Below are 26247 nucleotides of genomic sequence, written 5' to 3' on the forward strand. Positions count from 1 at the left end.
TTTGGTAGCCTTCCATGCTGTCTATTTTGACTGCAGTCCTGATAGCAACTGCAAATTTGCTGATACAATTGACCATATTATCAGCCAACCTTTGAATATAGATGACAAACAACAGTGGACCCAGCACTGATCTTGCCGCACACCACTGGACACAGGCCTCCAGTCAGAGAGACAGTCATTCTACACTCTCTGGTTTCTCCTGCGAAGCTAACGTTTAATTCATTCTACTACTTTATCCTGAATGCCAAGTGACTGAACCACCTTCTGGATCAGACTCCTGTGTGGGACTTTTGTCAAAGGCCTTGCTAACGTCCATGTGGACAACGTCTACTGCCTCTCCTTCCTGAACATTCCTGGTAACTGCTTCAAAAAACTCTAACATTGTTTGATAATGACTTACCATGCACAAAACCACACTGACTATCCTTAATCGGGTCCCCTCTCCAGATTCTTATCCTATCCCTTATTCTAGGAGACAGGTATTCTATCCCTTAGAATACCTTCCAATAATTTATCCACTACTGACATCAGGCTCACTGGCCTACCATTTTGCAACTTATTCTTAGACTTTCATGAACAACAGAACAGCAATTGTCCAATCCTCCAGCAACTCACCTGGAGCTAAGATTCATTTTTAAATAACTCTGACTGGAGGAGGAGGTGCTTGCTATCTTGAGGCAAATCATAGTAGATAAATTCCCAGGACCTGACAGGGTATTCCCTCAGACCTTGAAGGAGACTAGTGTTGAAATTGCAGGGGCTCTGGCAGATATATTTAAAATGTTGTTGTTCTGTTGTTTAAAAAAGACTCTAAAAGTATTCTGGGAAATTATAGGCTGGTAAGTTTGACGTCGGTAGTAGGTAAATTATTGGAAGGAGTACTAAGAGATAGGATCTACAAGTATCTAGATAGACAGAGACTTATTAGGGAGAGTCAACATAGTTTTATGCGTGGTAGGTCTTGTTTAACAAATCTATTAGAGTTTTTCAAGGAAGTTACCAGGAAAGTGGATGAAGGGAAGGCAGTGGATATTGTCTATATGGACTTCAGTAAGGCCTTTGGCAAGGTCCCGCATGGGAGGTTAGGAAGATTCAGTCGCCAGGTATACATGGAGAGGTAGTAAATTGGATTAGACATCGGCTCGATGGAAGAAGCCAGAGAGTGGTGGTAGAGAATTGCTTCTCTGAGTGGAGGCCTGTGACTAGTGGTGTGCCACAGGGATCAGTGCTGGGTCCATTGTTATTTGTCATCTATATCAATGATCTGGATGTAATGTGGTAAGTTGGATCAGCAAATTTGCTGATGATACAAAGATTGGAGGTGTAGTGGACAGTGAGGAAGGTTTTCAAAGCTTGCAAAGGGATTTGGACCAGCTGGAAAAATGGGCTGAAAAATGGCAGATGGAGTTTAATACTGACAAGTGTGAGGTATTGCACGTTGGAAGGACAAACCAAGGTAGAACATACAGGATTAACGGTAAGGCACTGAGGAGTGCAGTAGAACAGAGGGATCTGGGAATACAGATACAAAATTCCCTGTAAGTGGCATCACAGGTTGATAGGGTCATAAAGAGAGCTTTTGGTACATTGGCCTTTATAAATTAAAGTATTGAGTATAAGAGTTGGAATGTTATGGTGAAGTTGTATAAGGCATTGGTGAGGCTGAATTTGGAGTATTGTCTACAGTTTTGGTCACCAAATTACTGGAAGGATATTAATATGGTTGAAAGAGTGCAGAGAAGGTTTAGAAGGATGTTGCCGGGACTTGAGAAACTGAGTTACAGAGAAAGGTTGAATAGGTTAGGACTTTATTCCCTGGAGCGAAGAAGAATGAGGGGAGATTTGATAGAGGTATGTAAAATTATGATGGGTATAGATAGAGTGAATGCAAGCAGGCTTTTTCCACTGAGGCTAGGGGAGAAAAAATCCAGAGGACATGGGTTAATAGTGAAGGGGAGAAAGTTTAAAGGGAACATGGGGGGGGGGGCTTCTTCACACAGAGAGTGGTGGGAGTGTGGAATGAGCTCCCAGATGAAGTGGTAAATGCAGGCTCACTTTTAACATTTAAGAAAAACTTGGACAGGTACGTGGATGAGAGGTGTATGGAGGGATATGGTCCAGGTGTAGGTCAGTGGGACTAGACAGAAAAATGGTTCAGCACAGCCAAGAAGGGCCAAAAGGCCTATTTCTGTGCTGTAATGTTCTATAGTTCTATGGTTCTATAACCCTTCCAACTTCAGTACTTGCCTCCCACGAGGTCCAATGGCACTCCTTCTAATAGAATTATAGAGAAGTACAGCATTGAAACAGGCCCTTTGGCCCATCTAATCCATGCTGAAACCATTTAATCTGCTTAATCCCATTGACCTGCACCAGGACCATAGCCCTCCGTATCCCTACTATTCATGTACTTATCCAAACTTCTCCTAAATGTTGAAACTGAGCTTGCATGGACCACTTATACTGGCAGCTCATTCCACACTCTCACGACCCTCTGAGTGAAGAATTTTCACCTCATGTTCCACTTAAACTTCCCACCTTTCACCATTAAGCCATGACCTCTGGTTGTAGTCCCACCCAATCTCGGTGGAAATACTCCAAGTAAGGCTTCACCAATGTCTTATACAACTTCAACATAATATCCCATCTTCGGTACTTAGTACGTTAATTTATGAAGGCCAATGTGCCAAAAGTGTTCTTTCTGACCCTATCTACCTGTGACACAACCTTCAATGAATTATGTACCTGTATTCCCAGACCCCTTTGTTCTACTATACTCCAACCATCCACTGTGTAAGACCTATCCTGGTTGGTCCTACTGTAGTGTAAGTACTCGACTGCATTAAATTCCATCTGCCATTTTTCTGTCCATTTTTCCAGCCGATGCAGATCTCTCTGCAAGCCATGATAGACTTCCTCACTGTCCACTGCACCCCTAATGTTGGTGTCATCCACAAATTTGCTGATCCAGTTAACCAAATTACTATCCAGACCATTGATAATAGATGACAAACAACTTAGGACCGAGCACCAACCCCTGTGCACACCCACTAGTCACAGGCCTCCAGTCAGAGAGGCAACCCTCTACTACCACTCTCTGGCTTCTCCCACAAAGCCTATGTTTAATCCAATTCACTACTTCATCCAGAATGCCGAGTGACTGAACCTTCTTGACCACCGTCCATGCAGGACCTTATCAAATGTCTTACTAAAATCCAAATAGACAACATCCACTGCCTTGCCCTCATCCAGTTTCCTGGTAACTTCCTCAAAAAACTCTAAGATTTGTTAGACATGACCTACCATGCATGAAGACATGTTAAAAATCCTTTATCAGTTCATGTCTACTTATATAACTGGTCCCTTAGAATACCTTCCAATAACTTTCTCACAACTGATGTTAGACTCACTGGCATACAACTTCCTGGTTTCTGTTTAGAGCCCTTTTTAAACAGCAGAACAACACTGACTATCCTCCAATCCTCTGGTACTTCTTGTGTCACTAAGGATGTCATAAATATTTCTGCTAGGGCCCGGCAATTTCTGCACTTACTTCCCGTAGGATCCCAGGGATCACTCTGTCAGGCCCTGGAGATTTATTGACCCTGATTTGTCTCAGGGTAGCAAACACCTCCTCTTCTGTAATTCTGTACAGGGTCCATGAAGCTGATGCTGCTTTGCCACACATCTATAGACTCTGTATCCATACCCTGACTAAATAAAGATGCAAAGAATGCATTTAACATCTCCCGCCATCTGTTTTGGCTCAACACATGGATTACCATTCTGGTCTTCCAGAAGACTAATTTTGTCCCTTGCAATCATTTTGCTCTTAACTTACTTGTAGAATCCTTTAGGATTCTTCTTCACCTTATCTGCAAAGACAACTTTATGCCTTCTTTTAGCCTTCCTGATTTCTTTCTTAAGTGTTCTCTTGCATTTCTCGTACTCCATAAGCCCTCATTTATTCCTACTTGCCTATACCTGCTATGCACTCATTTTTTCTCTTAACCAGGGCTTCAATATCTGTTGAAAACCAAGGTTCCCTTCACTGGCCCTGGATATTTATTCGCGCTCAAATGTACAATCAGCCCTTTTTCTTTTCTCACTTATTGAGACGAAGGGGTAATTCTGGGTAGCCAGTTAGCCTACCAGCTCACCTTTCATATATTGGTAGAAAATTGGAGAAACTAGCAGAAACGGAGTCACAGGGAGTATGTCAACGCACACACACAGATAGCACCCAATATCTGAACCAAACTTTGGTGCCTAGGCAGCAAAATGATTAACGTGCCTCTGTAGATGCTGATGAATTTACAGGCAAGTAAATTATTTAAAAGACTGTAATTTGAAGAGAGTGGTTTCAGAGGTAAGTCTTTGGCTGACCACCAATATTTTCTGAAGCAGGTTTTGGGGAGAGCAATCAAATGTGGTCGTTCATTAACCATGTCTCATGAAAGATAAAAATTTAAATAATCACTGATCAGAATCCTATCAGCTTTTGGTAGAGTAAAATAAGGTGGGAAAACTCTGATAGGATTTGTATCCATCCTGATAAACTGTGAAGTCCTTTAGATTGACTCAATTTTATGAAACAGTGACTCTGAAAAGATTGAAGAATCAATGCTACTTGGTATGGTGGTTCACACTGGTGTGCTTTTGAACTTTATTTTTCTTTTGTCAGCAATGAATTGATTCTTCTCCACAAGTGTTTAGTTCTCAGAGATTAAAGTAAATTTATTATCAAAGTACATATTTTCTTGCAGGCATTCCCAGTAAGTACAAAGAAAGACAATAGAATCAATGAAAATCTCCACACAACAAACAACCAATGTGCAAAAGACAAGTTGTGCAAATTACAAAAAAGAGAATTCAAAATAATAATAATAATAATAACTGTTATTTCAGAGTTGTAGAATCCTTGAAAGTGAATCCATAGGTTGTGAAATCAGTTCAGTATTGGGGTAGGTGAAGTTATACACAGAGCAATCACTTGTAGTGCTTTAAGAATTTTAACAGAAAATACTCTTTTCCCCTTCATTTAGGATCGCCTTTTTTTCGTCATGGAATACGTAAATGGAGGCGATTTAATGTTTCAGATCCAACGTTCCCGCAAGTTTGATGAAGCTCGATCAAGGTTTTATGCAGCAGAGGTCACTTCAGCGCTGATGTTCCTTCACCAAAATGGCGTCATCTACAGGTACTTGCCGAAACTGAACAGCTGGGGTTCATGGTTAATTTGACCAGAATGTGTTCATATCTTAGCAACAAGTTTGGGTTGAAGCGTGATGCCTCTGCTTTCCTTCTTGTTGAGACATGTGGCTGTGCTGTTTTCCTTAAGCTTGTCATTCAGAAGGTTTATGTTTGAATAGCACCAGAAGCTGTAGTCAGATATGATGCCAGACTTTTATTCTGATTCACTTAGAGCTTTTACAAAATGTTTGGCTGTGCTTGACCCTCTGCTAATCTGCCAACTGAATGATACAATACCTTTACTTTCTCCATCAATCCAGTTCAGACTTCTAAAGGGCCTTTCATTTCCCACTGCCCACTACCCCCTCCCTCCCTCTCCCTATTCTCCAAAAAAACTGTTGTGCCATTTCTTTTGTTTACTTGAGTTGTCCTCTTGTTGGTTGAATAGGGATAACAGTCACAGGATACTTGTTTCTTCCATGTGTTTCTCCGTAGTTGAGAGCACAGTGTGAGTCATTGACAGGATGTGGCTGCCAGTGAAGTCAGAAAAACTGCTATGTAAGCCACAGTATTCTGCCAAAATTCCATGTTTTACCTCCAAAGTAAGCTCAACTCACAATACAAGATTTTTAAAAAGTCATTGTAAAATTCCATGTACACAAGAATAAACTAGGTCAAAAATTATTTTTCAAGGTGAGGGCAAGTTTCGGGGAAAAATTTTCTAAACTATTTTCTCAATGTCTGCTGAGGGAAAGTCCGTTTTTGTACCATTATTAATATCATTGCTGCTTCACAGAGGCCATTCGTTCCACATCTATTTGCCCCAGTGCTATTCTAATCATCTTAGCAATCATGCATCCAGGATCACTTCACTCATTCACTGAGGTCTACAACCTTGTTCTGGCTTGCAATCAAATCCATTGCTGCCTGACCCCACAGAATATGTGACAAACAATAAGATCAATTTTCTCTGAACACTATTAATTCATAACGAAGTACAGTAACATTTCATATTGCAGGATTGAACTGACCTTCTGTTAACCCTGGGGCAAAAGGTGAAAGGGATGTTGGTAACTCATGAACAGAAACTTAAAAGTCGTACCAGTTTTGGTGAGTTTCACACTGAGTGTACACACATAAACTCAAAACACAATGAGACGACTCAGAGCACTGATCTATTTCAAGCAGAAGTGATTCACTTGTATTCTTGGTACTTCCTTTATCATATGAGCAAGCCTTAATCTAGCTCTACAATTTTCATAAAATTAAAATATTTGTGCCACATTTAATAACAATGAGGCATTTGAATTATAACAATGCATCTGCTCCACAAGTTTTATCAAAAAATGCTGATGAATAAATATTAATCTTCTGTTTTGAATCTCCCCATGATATTACTCCATTTTTAGCCTAAAATGTCTTCCAGTCCTCCTCAAGGATTATGTATTTTCTGTGTTTTCCAATTGAAGTCAAGTCAGAGTTCCCTCATTTCTTCAATTATGTGAAGAAAAAAAGGATGACAGGAGTGAAGGTAGGACCGATTAGAGATAAAGGTGGGAAGATGTGCGTGGAGGCTGTGGAAGTGAGCGACATCCTCAATGAATACTTCTCTTCGGTATTCACCAATGAGAGGGAACTTGATGATGGTGAGGACAATATGAGTGAGGTTGATGTTCTGGAGCATGTTGATATTAAGGGAGAGGAGGTGTTGAAGTTGTTAAAATACATTAGGACAGATAAGTCCCCGGGGCCTGACGGAATATTCCCCAGGCTGCTCCACGAGGCGAGAGAAGAGATTGCTGACCCTCTGGCTAGGATCTTTATGTCCTCGTTGTCCACAGGAATGGTACCGGAGGATTGGAGGGAGGCGAATGTTGTTCCCTTGTTCAAAAAAGGTAGTAGGGATAGTCTGGGTAATTATAGACCAGTGAGCCTTACGTCTGTGGTGGGAAAGCTGTTGGAAAAGATTCTCAGAGATAGGATCTATAGGCATTTAGAGAATCATGGTCTGATCAGGGACAGTCAGCATGGCTTTGTGAAGGGCAGATCGTGTCTAACAAGCCTGATAGAGTTCTTTGAGGAGGTGACCAGGCATATAGATGAAGGTAGTGCAGTGGATGTGATCTATATGGATTTTAGTAAGCATTTGACAAGGTTCCACACGGTAGGCTTATTCAGAAAGTTAGAAGGCATGGGATCCAGGGAAGTTTGGCCAGGTGGATTCAGAATTGGCTTGCCTGCAGAAGGCAGAGGGTGGTGGTGGAGGGAGTACATTCATATTGGAGGATTGTGACTAGTGGTGTCCCACAAGGATCTGTTCTGGGACCTCTACTTTTTGTGATTTTTATTAACGACCTGGATGTGGGGGTAGAAGGGTGGGTTGGCAAGTTTGCAGACGACACAAAGGTTGGTGGATAGCCAGCGCCTCTTCCCCAGGGCACCACTGCTCAATACAAGAGGACATGGCTTTAAGGTAAGGGGTGGGAAGTTCAAGGGGGATATTAGAGGAAGGTTTTTTACTCAGAGAGTGGTTGGTGCGTGGAATGCACTGCCTGAGTCAGTGGTGGAGGCAGATACACTAGTGAAGTTTAAGAGACTACTAGACTGGTATATGGAGGAATCTAAGGTGGGGGCTTATATGGGAGGCAGGGTTTGAGGGTCGGCACAACATTGTGGGCCGAAGGGTCTGTACTGTGCTGTACTATTCTATGTTCTATGTAAATTCTAAATCCAAGCAACTATCCCTTTTCTCTGGAACACTTGTATCTTCCTTACCCCTCCTCACCTTTATAAATGGGAATTCATCTGTTGTCACGATTTCCATTAATTATCTCCCACTCCCTGCCTTGTTTCATTCAACCTCCAATGAAGCCCCTTACAATATTTATATGTGAAAGTGAAGTCATTAATGTAAGTATGTACTGAAGAGAAAAAGTTTGTTCTAACTTGTTTAGTTGTTTGGCATGACCAAAATAACATTCTTTGTAGTTCTGCAAGGTGTGTATACATATTATGTGCATGATGACTGTAAAAATATAAGAGATTTACAAATCACCTCCATGTTTAACAGTTTTAGATGTAGTTGTGTAAATTGGGCACTCCAATGATATTGAACCAACTTTTAAATATCGAACTCTTTATTTGTATCTGTTAAATAGAAATTGGGATTAAATTTTGAACAATAGGTATTTTCTTATAAGAATATGGACTCAAAACTGTGGAATTTAACAAGAATTCTCCCTCCTTTATTCCATCATATACTATTTAGTTTCATTACATTTTATAGATGGTGTGCAGAATAGTATTTCCACTAATTGAATTGACTTTATTTCTTATATCCTTCACATACATGAGGAGTAAAAATGTTAAGTCTCCATCTAAATGTGCCATGTGCAATCATAGTAATTTACAATAAGTAGAACAGTCAATGTAATATAGAGTACACCCAAATCAGCATGAGTTCATCAGTCTGATGGCCTGGTAGAAAAAGCTATCCCGGGGCCTGTTGGTCCTAGCTTTTATGCTGCGATACCGTTTCCTGGATGGTAGCACTTGGATAGATTGTGGTTGGGATGATTTATGGGATAGATTATCCCATAATCTATATGTGGGCACATGGCCAAGTGGTTAAGGCATTCGACTAGCGACCTGAAGGTCGTAAGTTCGAGCCCCAGCCAAGGTAGCATGTTGTGTCTTTGAGCAAGGCACTTAATCACACAGCGCTCTGCGACGACACTGGAGCCAAGCTGTATGGGTCCTAATGCCCTTCCCTTGGACAACATCAGTGTCGTGGAGAGGGGAGACGCAGCATGGGCAACTGCCGTTCTTCCATACAACCTTGCCCAGGCCTGCGCCCTGGAGAGTGAAGACTTTCCAGGCGCAGATCCATGGTCTCGCAAGACTAACGGATGCCTTTATATATGGGATAGATTAAATCTGGAGTTCAAAGGTGCAAAGATGCATGTCCTCAAACTTATAAAATTACTTGTCCCCCCATGATTAGTAGTGAGCATTCAGGGATAAACTGTATTACATTCTTGCCAAGGGTAGTCTTTGCCTCAAACTCATTTTCAGTGAAGGTAGCTGACTTAATTACTCTATAGTAGGGGTTCCTGACCTAGGGTTCATGGACCCCTCAGTTAATGGTAAGGGTCTATAGGTTATTCTGACTACTGTAACGTCTATTGGAATAATTAAATAATAGAGTAATTCATTCATAACGTGTGAGAGGATAGGGTAAGATGGGTGAATCATACAGCTTAGAAACAGGCCCTTCAGCACACTGAGTCCAGTCCATCTATCAGGGACTTGTTTACAATAAAAATAAAACATTACTGCATTTTAATCTCTCCACATTCCCATCAACACCCTGCCCCAGATTCTGCCACTTACCTGTACATTTCGCGGCTGTCCTAACTTTACCAAAAAGGCAGTCATGTCCCATTGGATGATGTCCACCAAGGACTTGGGTCACACTGTCTCAATCTGGCCAACATTACAGGTTCCTTGACTCCCAACTCTGATTTTAATCTGGAGTCTTCTCCTTCTCATTGTAATTAAACTTGAGGAAAAGTCAAACAGTACAGAAACAGGCCCCTTGGCCCACCAGGACCATGCCATCCATTTTGGATGTATATACTGGCATCATATGCCTGCTTCATTCTTAAGGCATCCGTTAGTATTGCCATGGATCTGTGCCTGGAAAGTCTTCACTCTCCAGGGCGCAGGCCTGGGCAGGGTTGTATGTAAGACCAGCAGTTGTCCCCTCTCCATGACACCAAGGGAATAGCATTAGGACCCATACAGCTTGGCACCAGTGTCGTCGCAGAACAATGTGCGATTAAGTGCCTTGCTCAAAGACACAACATGTTCCCTTGGCTGGGGCTCGAACTCACGACCTTCAGGTAGCTAGTCCAATGCCTTAACCACTTAGCCACGTGCTTCATTCTATACCCTGCCTATTTAAGTGCTGTCCAAATGCCTCTTAAAGTTTCTAATTGTATTTGATTCCACCATCTCTCTGTTCTAGATTCTCTGTGTAAATCCCCTTTACCTCTACCACTCACCTTAATACTATTCTCTCAAGGTTTGATGCTCTCTACCATAGAAAAAAAAGTCTACCCTATTTGTGCCTCTTAAAAGCTGATATACTTTTATCAGGTTATTCCTCAGCCTCTTTCGCTCCAAGAAAAACAAGCCCAGCCTATCAAATATTTTTCCATAGTTACAAGTCCTCCAATTGAGACAATATCTGGTGAATATATCCTGCACACTCACCAGCACAAACATGTCCTTTCTGTTGTGTGGCAACAGGAACTGCACACAATACCCCAAGTGTAGCTAATAAGTTTTAAATATAGTTGTCTCATCTCTAACATTCTCTGCCAGACCTATGGAGGCAGGAATACCATCTGCCTTCTTCACCATCCTATCTAACTGTGTTGCCATTTTCAGGGAATTATAAACTTGGATCCCAAGGTCTCTCTGTGTAGCAACATTCCTTTGTACCCTACCTCTGTTTAACTTCCCAAAATACATTACCTCATAGATTGGATTAAATTTCATCTGCTAGCACTCCGCCCAGTTTTTCAGCTGACCTATTTCCTGCTGTAGCCTGAGATTGCATTCCTCACTATTCATAAGCACCTAATTTCAATATCAACTGCAAACTCATTAATCACTCCTCCACCCTTTATTCTAAATCATTACAATATATCACACACAGTAAAGGACCTAACACCAATTCCTGTGATACATATTTCCAATAAGTAAAGCATCATTCCATTACTTACCCTGGTTTCCCAAGATCAAGCAAACTTTGCATCCAGTTAGCCAATTTATCATGTGCTTCTTTTCGACTAGCCTAACACGTGGGGCCTTGTCAAATGCTTTGCTGAAGTCTGTATACACAAAGTGTATGACCTTGCCTTTCGTCAACGACTTTGGTTACCTCTTCCTAGGTATCCATTATCTCCGCATCCCAGACAATCCAAAGTACGTCCAACTCTAGTTCCAGTTCCATAATGAAGTCAGCCATGAGCAGCAGCTGGGTGCACTTTTTGGGTAAAGTTATCAGGGACACTGATCGTCTCCCTGATGTTCAACATCTGCAGGAGGAGCATGTCACTCCCACAAACTGCCATCACAGCTACTTTACTAGGAGGAGTAATTCTAAGAAATACCTTATCTGCCTTTAGCTATACAACTGCTTAGCCTCCTCTCACCACTCACAGCTAAGTTATGGCTACTCCCAAAAAGGGCCACTTCACTAGAGGTTGTTTTCTTTTTATACCAAATCAGAATCAGAATTACCTTTATTATCAGCGGTATGTGACGTGAAATTTGTTAATTTAGCAGCAGCCGTTCAATACAATACATAATCTAGCAGAGAAAAAATAAAGAATAAGCAAGCAAGAAATCAATTACATATATTGAATAGGTTAAAAAATGTGCAAAAACAGAAATACTATATATTCAAAGAAGAGTGAGGTAGTGTCCAGCAATTCAAAGTCCATTTAGGAATGGGATGGCAGAGGGGAAGAAGCTGTTCCTGAATCGCTGAGTGTGTGCCTTCAGGCTTTTTTATCTCCTACCTGATGGTAACAGTGAGAAAAGGGCATCCCCTGGGTGCTGGAGGTCTTTAATAATGGACGCTGCCTTTCTGAAACACCACTCCCTGAAGATGTCCTGGGTACTTTGTAGGCTAGTACCCAAGGCAGAGCTGACTAGATTTACAACACTCTGCAGCTTCTTTCAGTCCTGTGCAATTGCCCCTCCATACCTAGGAAATTGAAACTGCTCACTCTTTCCACTGCTGATCCCTCAATGAGGACTTGTGTGAGTTCCCTGGACTTCCACTTCCTGAAGTCTAGAATCAATTTCTTGGTTTTATTGATGTTCAGTGCAAGGTTGTTGTTGCAACATGACTCAACCAGCTGATATACCTCACTTCTGTAAGCCTCCTCATTCACATTTGAAGTTTTGCCAACAATATTTATGTCATCATCGAATTTATCGATATTCTTTGAGCTGTACCTAGCCAAATATTCACTGGCGTAGAGCAAATAGAACAATGGGTTAAGACCTTTTGAAGCAGGATGGATCCTCTGAATGCAGTAGTGAGAGATTGGAGATGTCCTTGAGCATTCACTCCAGTTGGTTGACACAGGTTTTCAGTGCCATACCAGGAATACCATCAGGGCCTGATGCCTTGGAAGGGTTCATCCTCTCAAAAGATGTTCTGGCATTGGCCTCCAAAGACAGAGATCACAGGGTCACTAGATATTATTTTGTTCTTCCTTTCAAAGCTGCATAAAAGGTGCTGAGCTCATCTGGGGGTGAAGCATCACAGCCATTCATGATGTTAGGTTTTCCCTTGTAGGAAGTAATGGCCTGCAAACTCTGCCTGAGTTGGCATACATCCGATTCCATCTCTTACTTCAATTGGAATTGTTTTTTCACTCTTAAAATAGCCTTCCATAGTTTGTACCTGGACTTTTTGTTTAGTTCTGGATCACTGGAAATGAATATCACAGATCTAACCCACAGCAGACAACAAATCTCCTGGTTCATCCACATCTTCTAGTTTGGATACTAATCTTCTATCTGTATGCTAGGAATAGAAGTACAGCCAGGTGATCGGACTTCCCACGTACAGGTGTGAGATGGCAAGGTAAGCGTTCTTGATGGTGGTATAACAGTAGTCAAGTGTTTCGGCACCTGGTTCAACAGATGATATGTTGGTGGTAGTTGTTCAGAGACGTCTTCAAGTTAGCCTGGTTGAAATCCCCCACAATGATTGGGAAGACGTGAGACCACATTGTTTTCTGACTGCTGATCATGGTGCCTAGCTCCACCTGACATTGGCCAAAGGTGGAATGTACCAGGATGATGACAGAAGACTCCCTCAGCAGATAAAATGGATGACACGACCACAAGGAGTTCCAGGTCGGGTGAACAGGATTAAGACAGAACTGCCACATCTGTGCACCATGATGAGTTTTTCATCAGAATCAGAAAGCAGGTTTAATATCTTTGGCATATGTCGTGAAATCTGTTGCTTTGTGGCAGCAGTACATTGCAGTAATAATAATAAAATCAATAAATTACAAGAAGTATCAAAAATTAGATCAAGTAAGTAGTGCAAAAAGAGGGGAAGATTGGTAAGATAGTGTCCATGGATTTACTGTCCTTTCGGTAACCTGATGGTGGAGGGGAAGACGCTGTTCCTGAAACATTGAGTTTGTGTCTTTAGGTTCTTGTACCTCCTCCCTGATGCCAGCATTGAGAAGAGGCATGGCCTGGATGTTCGAGGTCCTTAATGATGGATTCTAAACACAAAATACTCTACAGATGCTGGGGTCAAAGCAACACTCACAACACGCTGGAGGAACTCAGCAGGTCAGGCAGCATCCGTGGAAACGATCAGTCAACGTTTCGGGCCGGAACCCTTCGTCAGGACTGTAGGGGGAAGGGGCAGAGGCCCTATAAAGAAGGTGGGGGAAGGGTGGGAAGGAGAAGGCTGGTAGGTTCCAGGTGAAATACCAGTAAGAGGAAAGATAACGGGGTGGGGGAGGGGAAGCAGGGAGTTGATAGGCAGGAAAGGTTTCAAAGGTGTCCTCAGTCCTGGGGTGGCTAGTATGCATGATGGAACTGACAGAGTTTACACCTTTCTGCAGCCTTTTCCAGTCCTATGCAGTCATCCCTCCATACCAGATGGTGATGCAACCAATTGGAATGCTCTCAATGGTATATCTGTAGAAATTTGCAAGTGTCTTTGGTAATATACCAATTCTCCTCAAACACCTGATGAAATATAGCTGTTGTCATGTCTTCTTTGTAATTGCATCAATATGTTGGGCCCAGGATAGATCCTTAGAGATCCTTCTGCCAAAATAGTTGTGTCGTCAGCAAACTTATAGATGGTGTTTGAGCTGTGCCTAGCCGCACAATCGTGAGTGTAGAGAGAGTAGAGTAGTGGGGTAAGCACGCATCATTGAGGTGCACCATTGTTGATTGTCAGTGGGGGGGGGGGAGGATGTTATTTTTGATCTGCATTGACTGTGGTCTCCTGGTGAGGAAGTGCAGTTGCAGAGGGAGGTACAGAAGCCCAGGGTTTGGAGCTTGTTGATTAGAACTGAGGGTGTGATAGTATTGAATGCAGAGCTGTAGTCAATAAACAGCAGAGTGACATAAGTATTACTTCCGTCCAAGTGATCCAATGCCAAGTGGAGAACAAGTGAGATTGCATCCACTATAAATCTATTGTAGCAATCGGCAAATTGTAGCATGAAACATATTCTAACTTTGCTACCTTTAAAAGAGTCAACTGTCCTGTCTTTTCCGCGGATGGTGAAGCCATCAAGCTGTAGTGCTGCGTTTGAAATGGCCAGGTGAGTCATGATTCTGTGAAGCAAATTATGCAGCAGTCCTTGATATTCCTCTGATACTACAATCTTACTCTGAAGCCTTCCGTTGTATTTTCCAAAGACTGTATATTCACCAACAGGATAGCCAGGAGTGGGAGATCTAAGGGTCTGTGTTTCAATCATACCTACACAACAGCCCATGTTTCACACTTCTTATAGAGGAACTGCACTCATGACCCAAGTCTGCAGTCTGGGGTCCACTGATTTTGAAGATCAATAGATTTTTTAAACATCATGGCTGTGTCTGTGGATTTCAGCAGTAGTAATCCTCAACAAGACTATTAGATGATTCCCGTCAGAGCTGCCTCCAAAGAGTCGCCACTTATCGGTACCATCCTACCTGCAAAACAACCTTTGTAACATTGCTGGCTCCTCCCCTCTACTGCTAAGACACTTCCTAATCTATTCCTACCTTTCCAAATGTACATACTATATATCCTGTTCCTTTGTACTTTTTCCAATAATTTCTCTACCTCTGTCCCAGCCTGTAGTTACCTGGCTTATCCCTGCTGCCATTCTTAACTAAAGGGACAACCTTCACTTTCCTTCAATCTTTTGTTTCCTTGCCTGTGGCCAATGTAAGTGCAAAAGTCTCTGGTTGAGCACCATCAATCTCCTCCCTTCTTTATGTACCAAATTGGGATGGATCTCACGTAGCCCTGGGGACTTATCCACTTTTATACCTCCACCTTCTTAATACTTACATCATCTAGAATTTCAGGTGATATTTGCTGAACTTAATATCTTCCACATCCTTCTCCTTGATTAATGCAGAGGAGAAATACTAATTTAGGACCATGCCCACATCCCCAGGCTCCACATACCTATTATCCTTTGGTTCCTAACTCCTCTCTTTCTTCTTAGTTACTTTTAGAACAACTTTTGATTCACCTTAGCCTTGCGAATTTCATAAGCTCTTTATGCACTCCTCATTTGTTTTAAAGTACTTCCCTTCACTCTCTGTATTTCTCAATGGACTGTGCAATGGACTGTGTACGTACCTCTATTGATGCTTCTGGACACATCTTCAGTGATGTTCCTGGAATCATTGGGTGTTTCGGGTCTTTCAACATCAAATAACCTCCTCCAGGTGACCCAGCCGGGGCTGATCAGACCTCAGCTTGTGTCCAGATGGCTAGCTACTTATGACTCCATGGCTCCCCCCTTTTGAGCCATAGCCATCTTGAGGCCCTCTCTGCCCCTTGTTGTTGCTTATTTCCTTTGTTCCTTGATCAAACCTTTAGTAATCCTCATCATTCAAGGTTCCCTAATCTTGTCATCTGTTCACTTTAACCCCTTCCAGAACATGCTGTCCTTGAACTCAAGCATCTACTTTCACCAGGTCCTCTCTTGCTCAAAAGAAATCAGTTCTCCCCCAGTTTATGACCTTAACTTAAGGACTAATCTTATCCCTTTTCATAACTACTTACAAACTTACGGAATTGTCATGATTTCTGAAATGTTCCCTGACTTCCACTATCTGTATCTCATTTCCTGAGAAGTAATCAACTGCAGCCCCTTCCAGACAAAGAGTTTTGACCCAAAATGTCTATTGTTCATTTCCCTCCACAGTTACTACCTGACCTGCTGAGTTACTCCAGCGTTTTTTTTTTTGCAGTCTCCTTCCAAGTTGAACTATCTACATATCATCTCAAAAAGCTATTTTGGACACTTAAATTTCACCCATCTAAGCACCTTATGTTAATATAATCCTAGTGAAAATTGGGGAGTTAGAATACTACATGCCTATATCCCTATTGCTCTCACAACTTTCTGTAATTTGCTTCCACATCTGCTCTGCGATTTCCTGCTGACTGTTGGGACACCTATCATATAATGACAGAAAAATGATTGCCACTCTCTCATCCCCATGTTTTACCCATATGACCTTGTTTCACAATCCTTCCAGGATGGAGACACAGAAAGAGTTAAAGTGATATTGCACCTGGGAGCTCATAATGGCCATTGTGGACAGAGCGTGATTTTCTCCCTAACCAGCAATGTAGTCTCCTCTCCTCTTCCATCCCTCTCTGTCACACCTGAAACAAATACCACAGAACATTAAATTGCCAATCCTACTTCACGCAATCATGTTTCCATGATTGTAATAAAGGGACAATACCAATGCTGATCCATGCTCTAAGATCATCTAGTTTACTTGTGAGACTCCTTGCATTAAAGTAAATGCAGTTGAGCCTAACAGCCCATCCGTACTCTCTACGCTGCCTGTGCCCAGTTTACCCAGTGTACTTGTTTGATTTATCCTCATTGTTTAACTCCCTACCTGGTGCATCGCTTCTCCCCCGCCCCCCACTGTGCCAGACTTAAACCCTTCTCAGTAGTGTAAGCAAATCTCCCTACAAGGATATCTGTTCCCCATCAGGGAAGATGTAGCCCATATTTCTTGAACAGGTCCCACCGAACCCAGAAGCAATGCCAGTGATCCCAGTACCTAAAACAATGTGTCTTGCACCAGATCTTAAGCCATGCTCTATCCTCCAATTTTATCCTCACTGGCTTACGACACAGGGAGTAATCTCAAGTTGACAACCCGAGAGGTCCTGATTTGGCAGATCCATCTGCCTAATACTCTAATTTCACTTTATATTGCCAATATCCCTCTATGTTGTTCATTATGTGCACTAGGACCTTTGTCTGTTCTTGCTCTCCCGTAAGAATGTTCTGTATCTCATACAAAACATCCCTGATTCTGGTATCAGGGAGGCAACATACCATTCTGGAGTTTCTTGTCAGCCATAGAAATTCCCCTCAGTAATAGACCCACTCTACTCCTGGTGCTCACCTGAAATTTTTCCTCTTCTTCATCAGAACCAATCATGGTGCCACAAATTTAGCTGCCACTGCTACTGTCCTCTCAGAGGGCATTTCTTCCCCGGTATCCAATACAGTATAGCTATATGAGAGGGGGGTGACCACAGGGAATCCTGCTCCACTTGTCTGTCCATCCTGGTGCTCAACCATCTCCTCTCTTCTGGACCTGCAACATGACCAACTCACAAAATGTAGTATTGCCTGCATTATTTACATTCTGAACATTCAGTAGTGAGTCCAACTTCGCTCCATCTGCTCTTTGAGGTCTAACAGCAGGTGCAGCTGGAGACAATTCCCATAGGTGTTTTTACCAGAGATGCAACCAGAAGTCGTGATACATGTTGGGACCAACGACATAGTCAGGAAGAGGGATGAGGTCCTGAAGTGTGAGTTTCTGGAATTAAGCAGAAGGCTGAAGAACAGGACCTCAAGGGTGACATTCTCAGGATTGCTGCCAGTGCTACGTGACAGAGATAGTAAGAATTGGAGTAGATGGCAGTTGAATGCGTGGCTGAGGAGTTGGTCCAGGGAGCAGGGTTTTAGATTTTTTGATCATTGGGATCTCTTCTGGGGAAGGTGGGACCTATACAGATTGGATGGGTTGCACCTGAACTCGAGGGGGAACAATATCCTTGCAGGTAGGTTTGCTAGCATGGTTCGGGAGGGTAAAAACTAATTTGCGAGGGGGATGGGACCCAGAGCGATAGAGCAGTGAAAGAAGTGCATGGAGTAAAGCCAGATCTAACATACAGAGAGGCTTTGAGGAAAGAGAAGCAGAATAAACGGTGTAAAGACAGTAAGGTAGAAGGGCTGAAATGTGTGTACCTCAATGCAAGAAGCATCAGGAACAAAGGTGATGAACTGAGAGCTTGGATACATACATGGAATTATGATGTAGTGGCCATTACAGAGACTTGGCTGGCACCAGGGCAGGAATGGATTCTCAATATTCCTGGATTTCAGTGCTTTAAAAGGGATTAGAGAGGGCGGAAAAAGGGGAAGAGGGGTGGCATTACTGGTCAGGGATACTATTACAGTTACAGAAAGCGTGGGTATGTAGCAGGATCCTCTTTTGAGTCAATATGGGTGGAAGTCAGGAACAGGAAGGGAGCAGTTACTCTACTGGGGGTATTCTATAGGCCCCCTGGTAGCAGCAGAGATAGAGGAGCAGATTGGGAGGCAGATTTTGGAAAGGTGCAAAAATAACAGGGTTGTTATCATGTGTGACTTTAACTTCCCTAATATTGATTTGCACCTGATTAGTTCCAAGGGTTTAGATGGGGCAGAATTTGTTAAGTGTGTCCAGGATGGATTCCTGTCACAGTATGGAATGCCATACTAGATCTAGTACTAGGTAATGAACCGGGTCAGGTCACAGATCTCTCAGTGGGTGAGCATCTGGGGGACAGTGACCACCGCTCCCTAGCCTTTATAATTATCATGGAAAAGGATAGAATCAGAGAGGACAGGAAAATTTTTAGTTGGGGAAAGGCAAATTATGAGGCTATAAGGCTAGAACTTGCGGGTGTGAATTGGGATGATGTTTTTGCAGGGAAATGTACTATGGACATGTGGTCAATGTTTAGAAATCTCTTGCGGGATGTAAGGGATAAATGTGTCCCGGTGAGGAAGATAAAGAATGGTAGGGTGAAGGAACCATGGGTGACAAGTGAGGTGGAAAAACTAGTCAGGAGGAAGAAGGCAGCATACATGAGGTTTAGGAAGCAAGGATCAGATTGGTCTATTGAGGAATATAGGGAAGCAAGAAAGGAGCTTAAGAAGGGGCTGAGAAGAGCAAGAAGGGGGCATGAGAAGGCCTTGGCGAGTAGGGTAAAGGAAAACCCCAAGGCATTCTTCAATTATGTGAAGAAAAAAAGGATGACAGGAGTGAAGGTAGGACCGATTAGAGATAAAGGTGGGAAGATGTGCCTGAAGGCTGTGGAAGTGAGCGAGGTCCTCAATGAATACTTCTCTTCGGTATTCACCAATGAGAGGGAACTTGATGATGGTGAGGACAATATGAATGAGGTTGATGTTCTGGAGCATGCTGATATTAAGGGAGAGGAGGTGTTGGAGTTGTTAAAATACATTAGGACAGATAAGTCCCCGGGGCCTGGCGGAATATTCCCCAGGCTGCTCCATGAGGCGAGAGAAGAGATTGTTGAGCCTCTGGCTAGGATCTTTATGTCCTCATTGTCCACGGGAATGGTACCAGAGGATTGGAGGGAGGCGAATATTGTTCCCTTGTTCAAAAAAGGTAGTAGGGATAGTCTGGGTAATTATAGACCAGTGAGCCTTACGTCTGTGGTGGGAAAGCTGTTGGAAAAGATTCTTAGAGATAGGATCTATAGGCATTTAGAGAATCATGGTCTGATCAGGGACAGTCAGCATGGCTTTGTGAAGGGCAGATCATGTCTAACAAGCCTGATAGAGTTCTTTGAGGAGGTGACCAGGCATATAGATGAGGGTAGTGCAGTGGATGTGATCTATATGGATTTTAGTAAGGCATTTGACAAGGTTCCACACAGTAGGCTTATTCAGAAGGTTAGAAGGCATGGGATCCAGGGAGGTTTGGTCAGGTGGATTCAGAATTGGCTTGCCTGCAGAAGGCAGAGGGTGGTGGTGGAGGGAGTACATTCAGATTGGAGGATTGTGACTAGTGGTGTCCCACAAGGATCTGTTCTGGGACCTCTACTTTTCGTGATTTTTATTAACGACCTGGATGTGGGGGTAGAAGGGTGGGTTGGCAAGTTTGCAGACGACACAAAGGTCGGTGGTGTTGTAGATAGTGTAGAGGATTGTCAAAGATTGCAGAGAGACATTGATAGGATGCAGAAGTGGGCTGAGAAATGGCAGATGGAGTTCAACCCAGAGAAGTGTGAGGTGATACACTTTGGAAGGACAAACTCCAAGGCAGAGTACAAAGTAAATGGCAGGATACTTGGTCGTGTGGAAGAGCAGAGGGATCTCGGGGTACATGTCCACAGATCCCTGAAAGTTGCCTCACAGGTGGATAGGGTAGTTAAGAAAGCTTATGGGGTGTTAGCTTTCATAAGTCGAGGGATAGAGTTTAAGAGTCGCGATGTAATGATGCAGCTCTATAAAACTCTGGTGAGGCCACACTTGGAGTACTGTGTCCAGTTCTGGTCACCTCACTATAGGAAGGATGTGGAAGCATTGGAAAGGGTACAGAGGAGATTTACCAGGATGCTGCCTGGTTTAGAAAGTATGCATTACGATCAGAGATTAAGGGAGCTAGGGCTTTACTCTTTGGAGAGAAGGAGGATGAGAGGAGACATGATAGAGGTGTACAAGATAATAAGAGGAATAGATAGAGTGGATATCCAGCGCCTCTTCCCCAGGGCACCACTGCTCAATACAAGAGGACATGGCTTTAAGGTAAGGGATGGGAAGTTCAAGGAGGATATTAGAGGAAGGTTTTTTACTCAGAGAGTGGTTGGTGCGTGGAATGCAGTGCCTGAGTCAGTGGCGGAGGCAGATACACTAGTGAAGTTTAAGGGACTACTAGACAGGTATATGGAGGAAATTAAGGTGGGGGCTTATATGGGAGGCAGGGTTTGAGGGTCGGCACAACATTGTTGTCCGAAGGGCCTGTACTGTGCTGTACTATTCTATGTTCTATGTTCTATGTTGGAAATATTCCTGACCTTCCACATCCTGCAGAAGGAGCATACCACTGCCATAGTTTCCTAACCTTTATCAACTATCTCTTCTACTAAAAAGAAAGAAAGGGGTTATTAACAAAAACCTTACCCAGTCCTTACTCTCTTTTCTGAAGCCCAACACTCACCAAATCCCACATATTCATCTCATCAGTAGTACTTTGATCTCATAACCCCTCTGAAAATAACTGCTCCTGAAATGGCTCGTCCTGCTGTAACCTATGCAACTTTTATACCGTACTGTCACTGATCACTGAAGAAGTAGGAGGGATGGGTTAGTAAATTTGCTGATGACACAAGGGTTGGGGGTGTTGTGGATAGTGTGGAAGGCTGTCACAGGTTACAGTGGGACATTGATAGGATGCAAAAATAAGCCGAGAAGTGGAAGATGGAGTTCAACCCCGATAAGTGTGAGGTGGTTCGTTTTGGTAGGTCAACTATGATGACAGAATAGAGTACTAATCGCAAGACTCTTGGCAGTGTGGAGGTTCAGAGGGATCTTGGAGTCCGAGTCCATAGGACACTCAAGGCTGCAGTGCAGGTTGACTCTGTGGTTAAGAAAGCATATGGTGCATTGGCCTTCATCAATCGTGGGATTGAGTTTATGAGCCAAGAGGTAATGTTGCAGCTATATAGGACCTTGGTCAGACCCCACTTGGAGTGCTGTGCTCAGTTCTGGTCGCCTCACTACAGGAAGGATGTGGAAACCATAGAAAGGGTGCAGAGGAGATTTACATGGATGTTTCCTGGATTGGTGAGCATGCCTTATGAGAATAGGTTGAGTGAACTCAGCCTTTTTTCCTTGGAGCGACGGAGGATGAGAGGTGACCTGATAGAGGTGTATAAGATGATGAGAGGCATTGGTCGTGTGGATAGTCAGAGGCTTTTTCCCAGGCCTGAAATGGCTAGTATGAGTGGGCACAGTTTTAAGGTGCTTGGAAGTAGGTACAGAGGAGATGTCAGGGGTAAGTTTTTTTACACAGAGAGTGGTGAGTGCATGGAATAGTCTGCTGGCATCGCTGGTGGAGGTGGTATGATTGGGTCTTTTAAGAGACTCCTGGATGGATATATGGAGCTTAGAAAAATAGAGGACTATGAGTAACCCTAGGTAATTTCTTACGTAAGGACATGTTCGGCACAGCTTCGTGGGCGAAAGGCCTGTATTGTGCTGTAGGTTTTCTGTTTCCATGTTTCTATCATGCATGTGCTATCTGTCTCACTGACACCGTTTTATCTCTTCTCCACTCTTCCCCATGCCCTTTATAATAGGTTGTAAACTTTTTGTGATATTTGTTTGTGCATCCTTGTGTCCCTCATTTATTGTCCTTGTCAAATAGCTTGTTACTCAGGCTAATCAGTCATTAAATGTCTACCACTAAAAATAAATTTAAAGACTTGAACCTTTCTTTATAGCTCAGTTTAGAAACATAGAAACATGGAAAACCTACAGCACAATACAGGCTCTTCGGTCCACAAATTTGTGCCGAACATGTCCCTACCTTAGAAATTACTAGGCTTACCCATAGCCTGGTAATAAGAACAGTTTACCTCAGGATATTCCCTGAGATATTTTGTTTCCCTCATGAGCCAATTTATTGTTGAGTTGGTTAGACCATCCTAGTTCTATCTCTCAGAAGCAAACTGGTATCAGATGTAGATCAGTAACCATAATGGGAGACAGCCTGGACATCCAATGTGAAACAAATTTCATTTTGTCAGCAGCTGCTGTTTGTATTTATGTATATTGCTTCCAATTTTCCAGTGTTTGGCTCCAGTGCTGAAAGTAAGTATTCTCTAGTTCATTCAGAAATATTGTGAATAAGATGAATCCCAGAACAGTAAACCCCTCTAATTACTGAAATGTTGATTGATGATGCTCAAAATCCTCCAGTCTGCAGGATGCTCCATTGTTCTGCCTTCTCGTTTCACTCCTCTGGAAACATTTTGCTGAATGGACATCATTGTAGATGTCCCCAAATTGACACTTAGTCAGAGGTTCATGAGCTAACATTTGTCTGGAAAATCCTATTGTTTAGTGATATTCCAAACAATGTAATTAAAGACAAACGTGTTGATGGAAAGACCTTTTAAAAGAAAGAGTTTATTTAGTTTAATTTAAAAACCTTGTTAAACGGAGCAATCCTCTATTCAGCTAAAAAAGGCATTCTGTCAGCAACATTTCAAGATGTTTTTTTGGTTTGGATTATCTGAAAACTATGCCTATTTACAGATCACAGGCATGGGAAAATGGAGTAGGCCACTCAGCCCCATAAGCTTTTTCTGGCATTTTGTTACGTTATAGCTGAACAAATATCTTACTTCCAGCTGCCCACTTCAGTTTTTGTAATCTTTTGACCTGAGTTTTAGCATTTTCATTTCAGTTAAACCCACATTTTTTTTTGAAGGAGACATTTCCAGATTTCTAAGCCATTTGTATCAGGAACTACGTCCTGTCCTCATTCTTCAAGGAACTAGTTCTAGTTGAAGAGTTATGCCCTTTTGTTTAGGATTTTCTCATCAAAGGAAATAGTTTCTCTCAATAAGCTCTTTCAATAATTTAATCATCTTAAGTACCTTAATGAGTTGACCCTTAATTTTGTCAAGGCAATACAGTACTAGATTATGAAATATGTCCTGACAATTTAAGTTGAAGGGGTAGGGTATCATTCTGGTGAATATACGCTTCTGTTTTTTTTCAGTGCAGAGTAGTATATTGATTAGAGCAACCCACACAAAATGCTGGAGGAATTCAGTAGGTCAAGTAGCATCTATGGAAATGAATAAATGGTCAACATTTCAGGCCGAGACTCTCCATCAGGCCTTTGTCCTGTTGGTTATGTTCTAACTAATAATCTAAGTGACTATTGATTCAGAAACAAAAGTTTGAATCCCACTAGTGCTGCCTTCTGAGATGCAGAACTGAATATGTTTCTCCACATGGGGGTTACACTAGGGCTTAACTCTGATCTGCCTACAGTCTCTTGTATTCAACCTGTCATGGTCCGTCCGTGAAGTCCACGTTCCAGTTCACTGTCCGGTCTGTGGATTCCGGACTCCAGGTCTTCGGGCTGTCCCTTGTTTCAGTTGGGCTTAATCATAGGCACCTGATGCTTGTCTTGGGGCTGGGAATATAAGTGGCCCCGGGTTCGAGTGTGGTGACTGGTTCGTCTTGTCAGTATCCTGTCCTCACCTCTGTGGGTTAAGTCAGGCTATCTTTGCCGTACCCTGCAGTTGAATCTGTCCCCTCCTGTCCTTGTCTCCGTTGGGTAAGCCAGGCTGTCTTTGCCACTACCCTGAGGCTGGACTGTTCCCTTCCCTTCCCCTTCCTCCTGAAGCCTTGCCTACAACCTGTGTCTGGAGCCTTACCTGCAACCTTGTCAAGTTCAACCACCGGAGCGAGACTGGAGTCTTGCTGTGTCAAGATAAGGAACTGTCTATCGTTGATTTGGAACTGTCTCTGTGTCCACGCCTTCGCTAGGTAGGTCAAGCCGTTTGCTGCTGCCTACTGTTGGGAACTGGCTCTGTGTCCATGCCTTCGCTAGGTAGGTCTGGCCGTTTGCTGCTACCTAGTGTTGGGAACCGTCTCGTCGTGTTCAGCATTCTGTGTCGAGTCCCGGCCCTAAGTCCTGTTCCCAAGGAGGGGTCCCGGCTCTGTGTTCCCCTGCTCTAGACCAAGGCTCTGTGTTCTGTGTTCCTGTCATCCCAAGTCCAAGGTTCCGAGGTTCCTGCCGTCCCAAGTCTAAGGCTCGGCTGTTCCTGAGTGCCAAGTCAAGGCTTCGTGATCTTGTCCTGTCCATGTGCCTGGTCCTGTGCTGCAGTTCCCTTGTCCTGTACTGGAGCTCCCTTGTCTTGCCCAGGAGTCTCTCGTTCTGTCCTGTAGCCTTGCCTAGACCCGTCTCCCAAGACCACGTCATGTCTTCGCCTAGTTCCGGAGTCCAAGCCCAAGTCCAGATCCAGGTTCTGGGTCCTTGTCCAGTCTCTGGCTCAGAGTCTGAACCCAAGCCTCGTCAAGTCCTCGCCTCGAAGTACCCAAGCCATGACGTACCTAAGCCATGTCCAGTCCTGTAGCCACATCATGTCCTCGCCTAGTTCTGGGGTCCGAGCCCGAATCAAGACCCAGGTTCTGGGTCCTTGTCTAGTCTCCGGCTCGGAGTCCAAGCCCAGGCTCCTAGTTCCCAGTTCCTTGTCCTGGTCTCGCTTGCCTAACCAATGTCCTAGCCCAAGTCTGTGTTCTTGTCCCAGCACCTAGTCTTGTCCAGGGCCTTTCTGTCAATGTCCAGCATCCTTTCTTTCCCACTTCCCTTGCTTGCTTAACTCTAGTCCTAGTCCTGTTCCTAGTACTTCATTGTCTGTGTCTCGCATTTGGGTCAGCCAACAATGTCCCCCTTTTTGACACGAACTCTCGTGAAAGTTTACGGTAATAAAGGTCAGAATCAGGTTTATTACACTGACATACTGTATGTCATAAATTTTGGTTGCAACAGCTGTACAGTGCGCCACAGAAAATATACTATAAATTATAATAAGAAATATATATAAAGTATATATAAATTCAATAATTAGTGCAAAAAGTGAGCAAAAATAGTGGGGTAGTGTCTTTGGGACCATTCAGAAATCTGAATGTAGAGGAGTAGAAACTGTTCCTAAAATGTTGTATGTGTGCCTTCAGGATCCTGTACCTCCAATACTTACTGTCTGATGGTAGTAATTGAAAGGGGTCTTGTCCAAGGTGGTGGAGGTCCTTAATGATGGATACCACCTTTCTGAGTCATCACATTTGGAAGATGTTTTTGATGTAAACTGTTATTAGCAGAGTATCAGATCGTGATGGAAAAGTATAGATATACAGTATATCAGCTGGTTGAGTGGTGTCATGCTGCAACATTGCACTCAATATCAGTTAGACCAGGGAATTGTTTGTGGAGTTTAAGAAGTAGAAGTAGAGGGAAAACAGACCAGTCCTCATTGAGGAATAGCAGTGGAAAGGATGAGCAGTTTCAAGTCCTGGGTGTGAACATCCCTGAAGATCTATCCTACACCCAACATATTGATGCATGACAGAAGCCATATTTCATTCGGAGTTTGAGGAGATTTGATATGTCACCAAAGAC

The 26247-nt window shown here is 43.1% G+C and overlaps 1 protein-coding gene across 1 annotated transcript in view; it reads left to right on the forward strand.

The window, feature by feature from the left end:
* prkcea (protein kinase C, epsilon a) overlaps positions 1 to 26247 on the forward strand; it is a 658830-nt gene that overhangs the window by 531597 nt on the left and 100986 nt on the right. Inside the window, exon 11 of the mRNA XM_063055673.1 lies at positions 5046 to 5200. Coding sequence (XP_062911743.1) covers positions 5046 to 5200 — 155 coding nt within the window. The remainder of the gene's footprint in view (positions 1 to 5045; positions 5201 to 26247) is intronic.

Source organism: Mobula hypostoma, chromosome 8 (assembly GCF_963921235.1).
Source record: "Mobula hypostoma chromosome 8, sMobHyp1.1, whole genome shotgun sequence".
Classification (NCBI taxonomy): Eukaryota; Metazoa; Chordata; class Chondrichthyes; order Myliobatiformes; family Myliobatidae; genus Mobula; species Mobula hypostoma.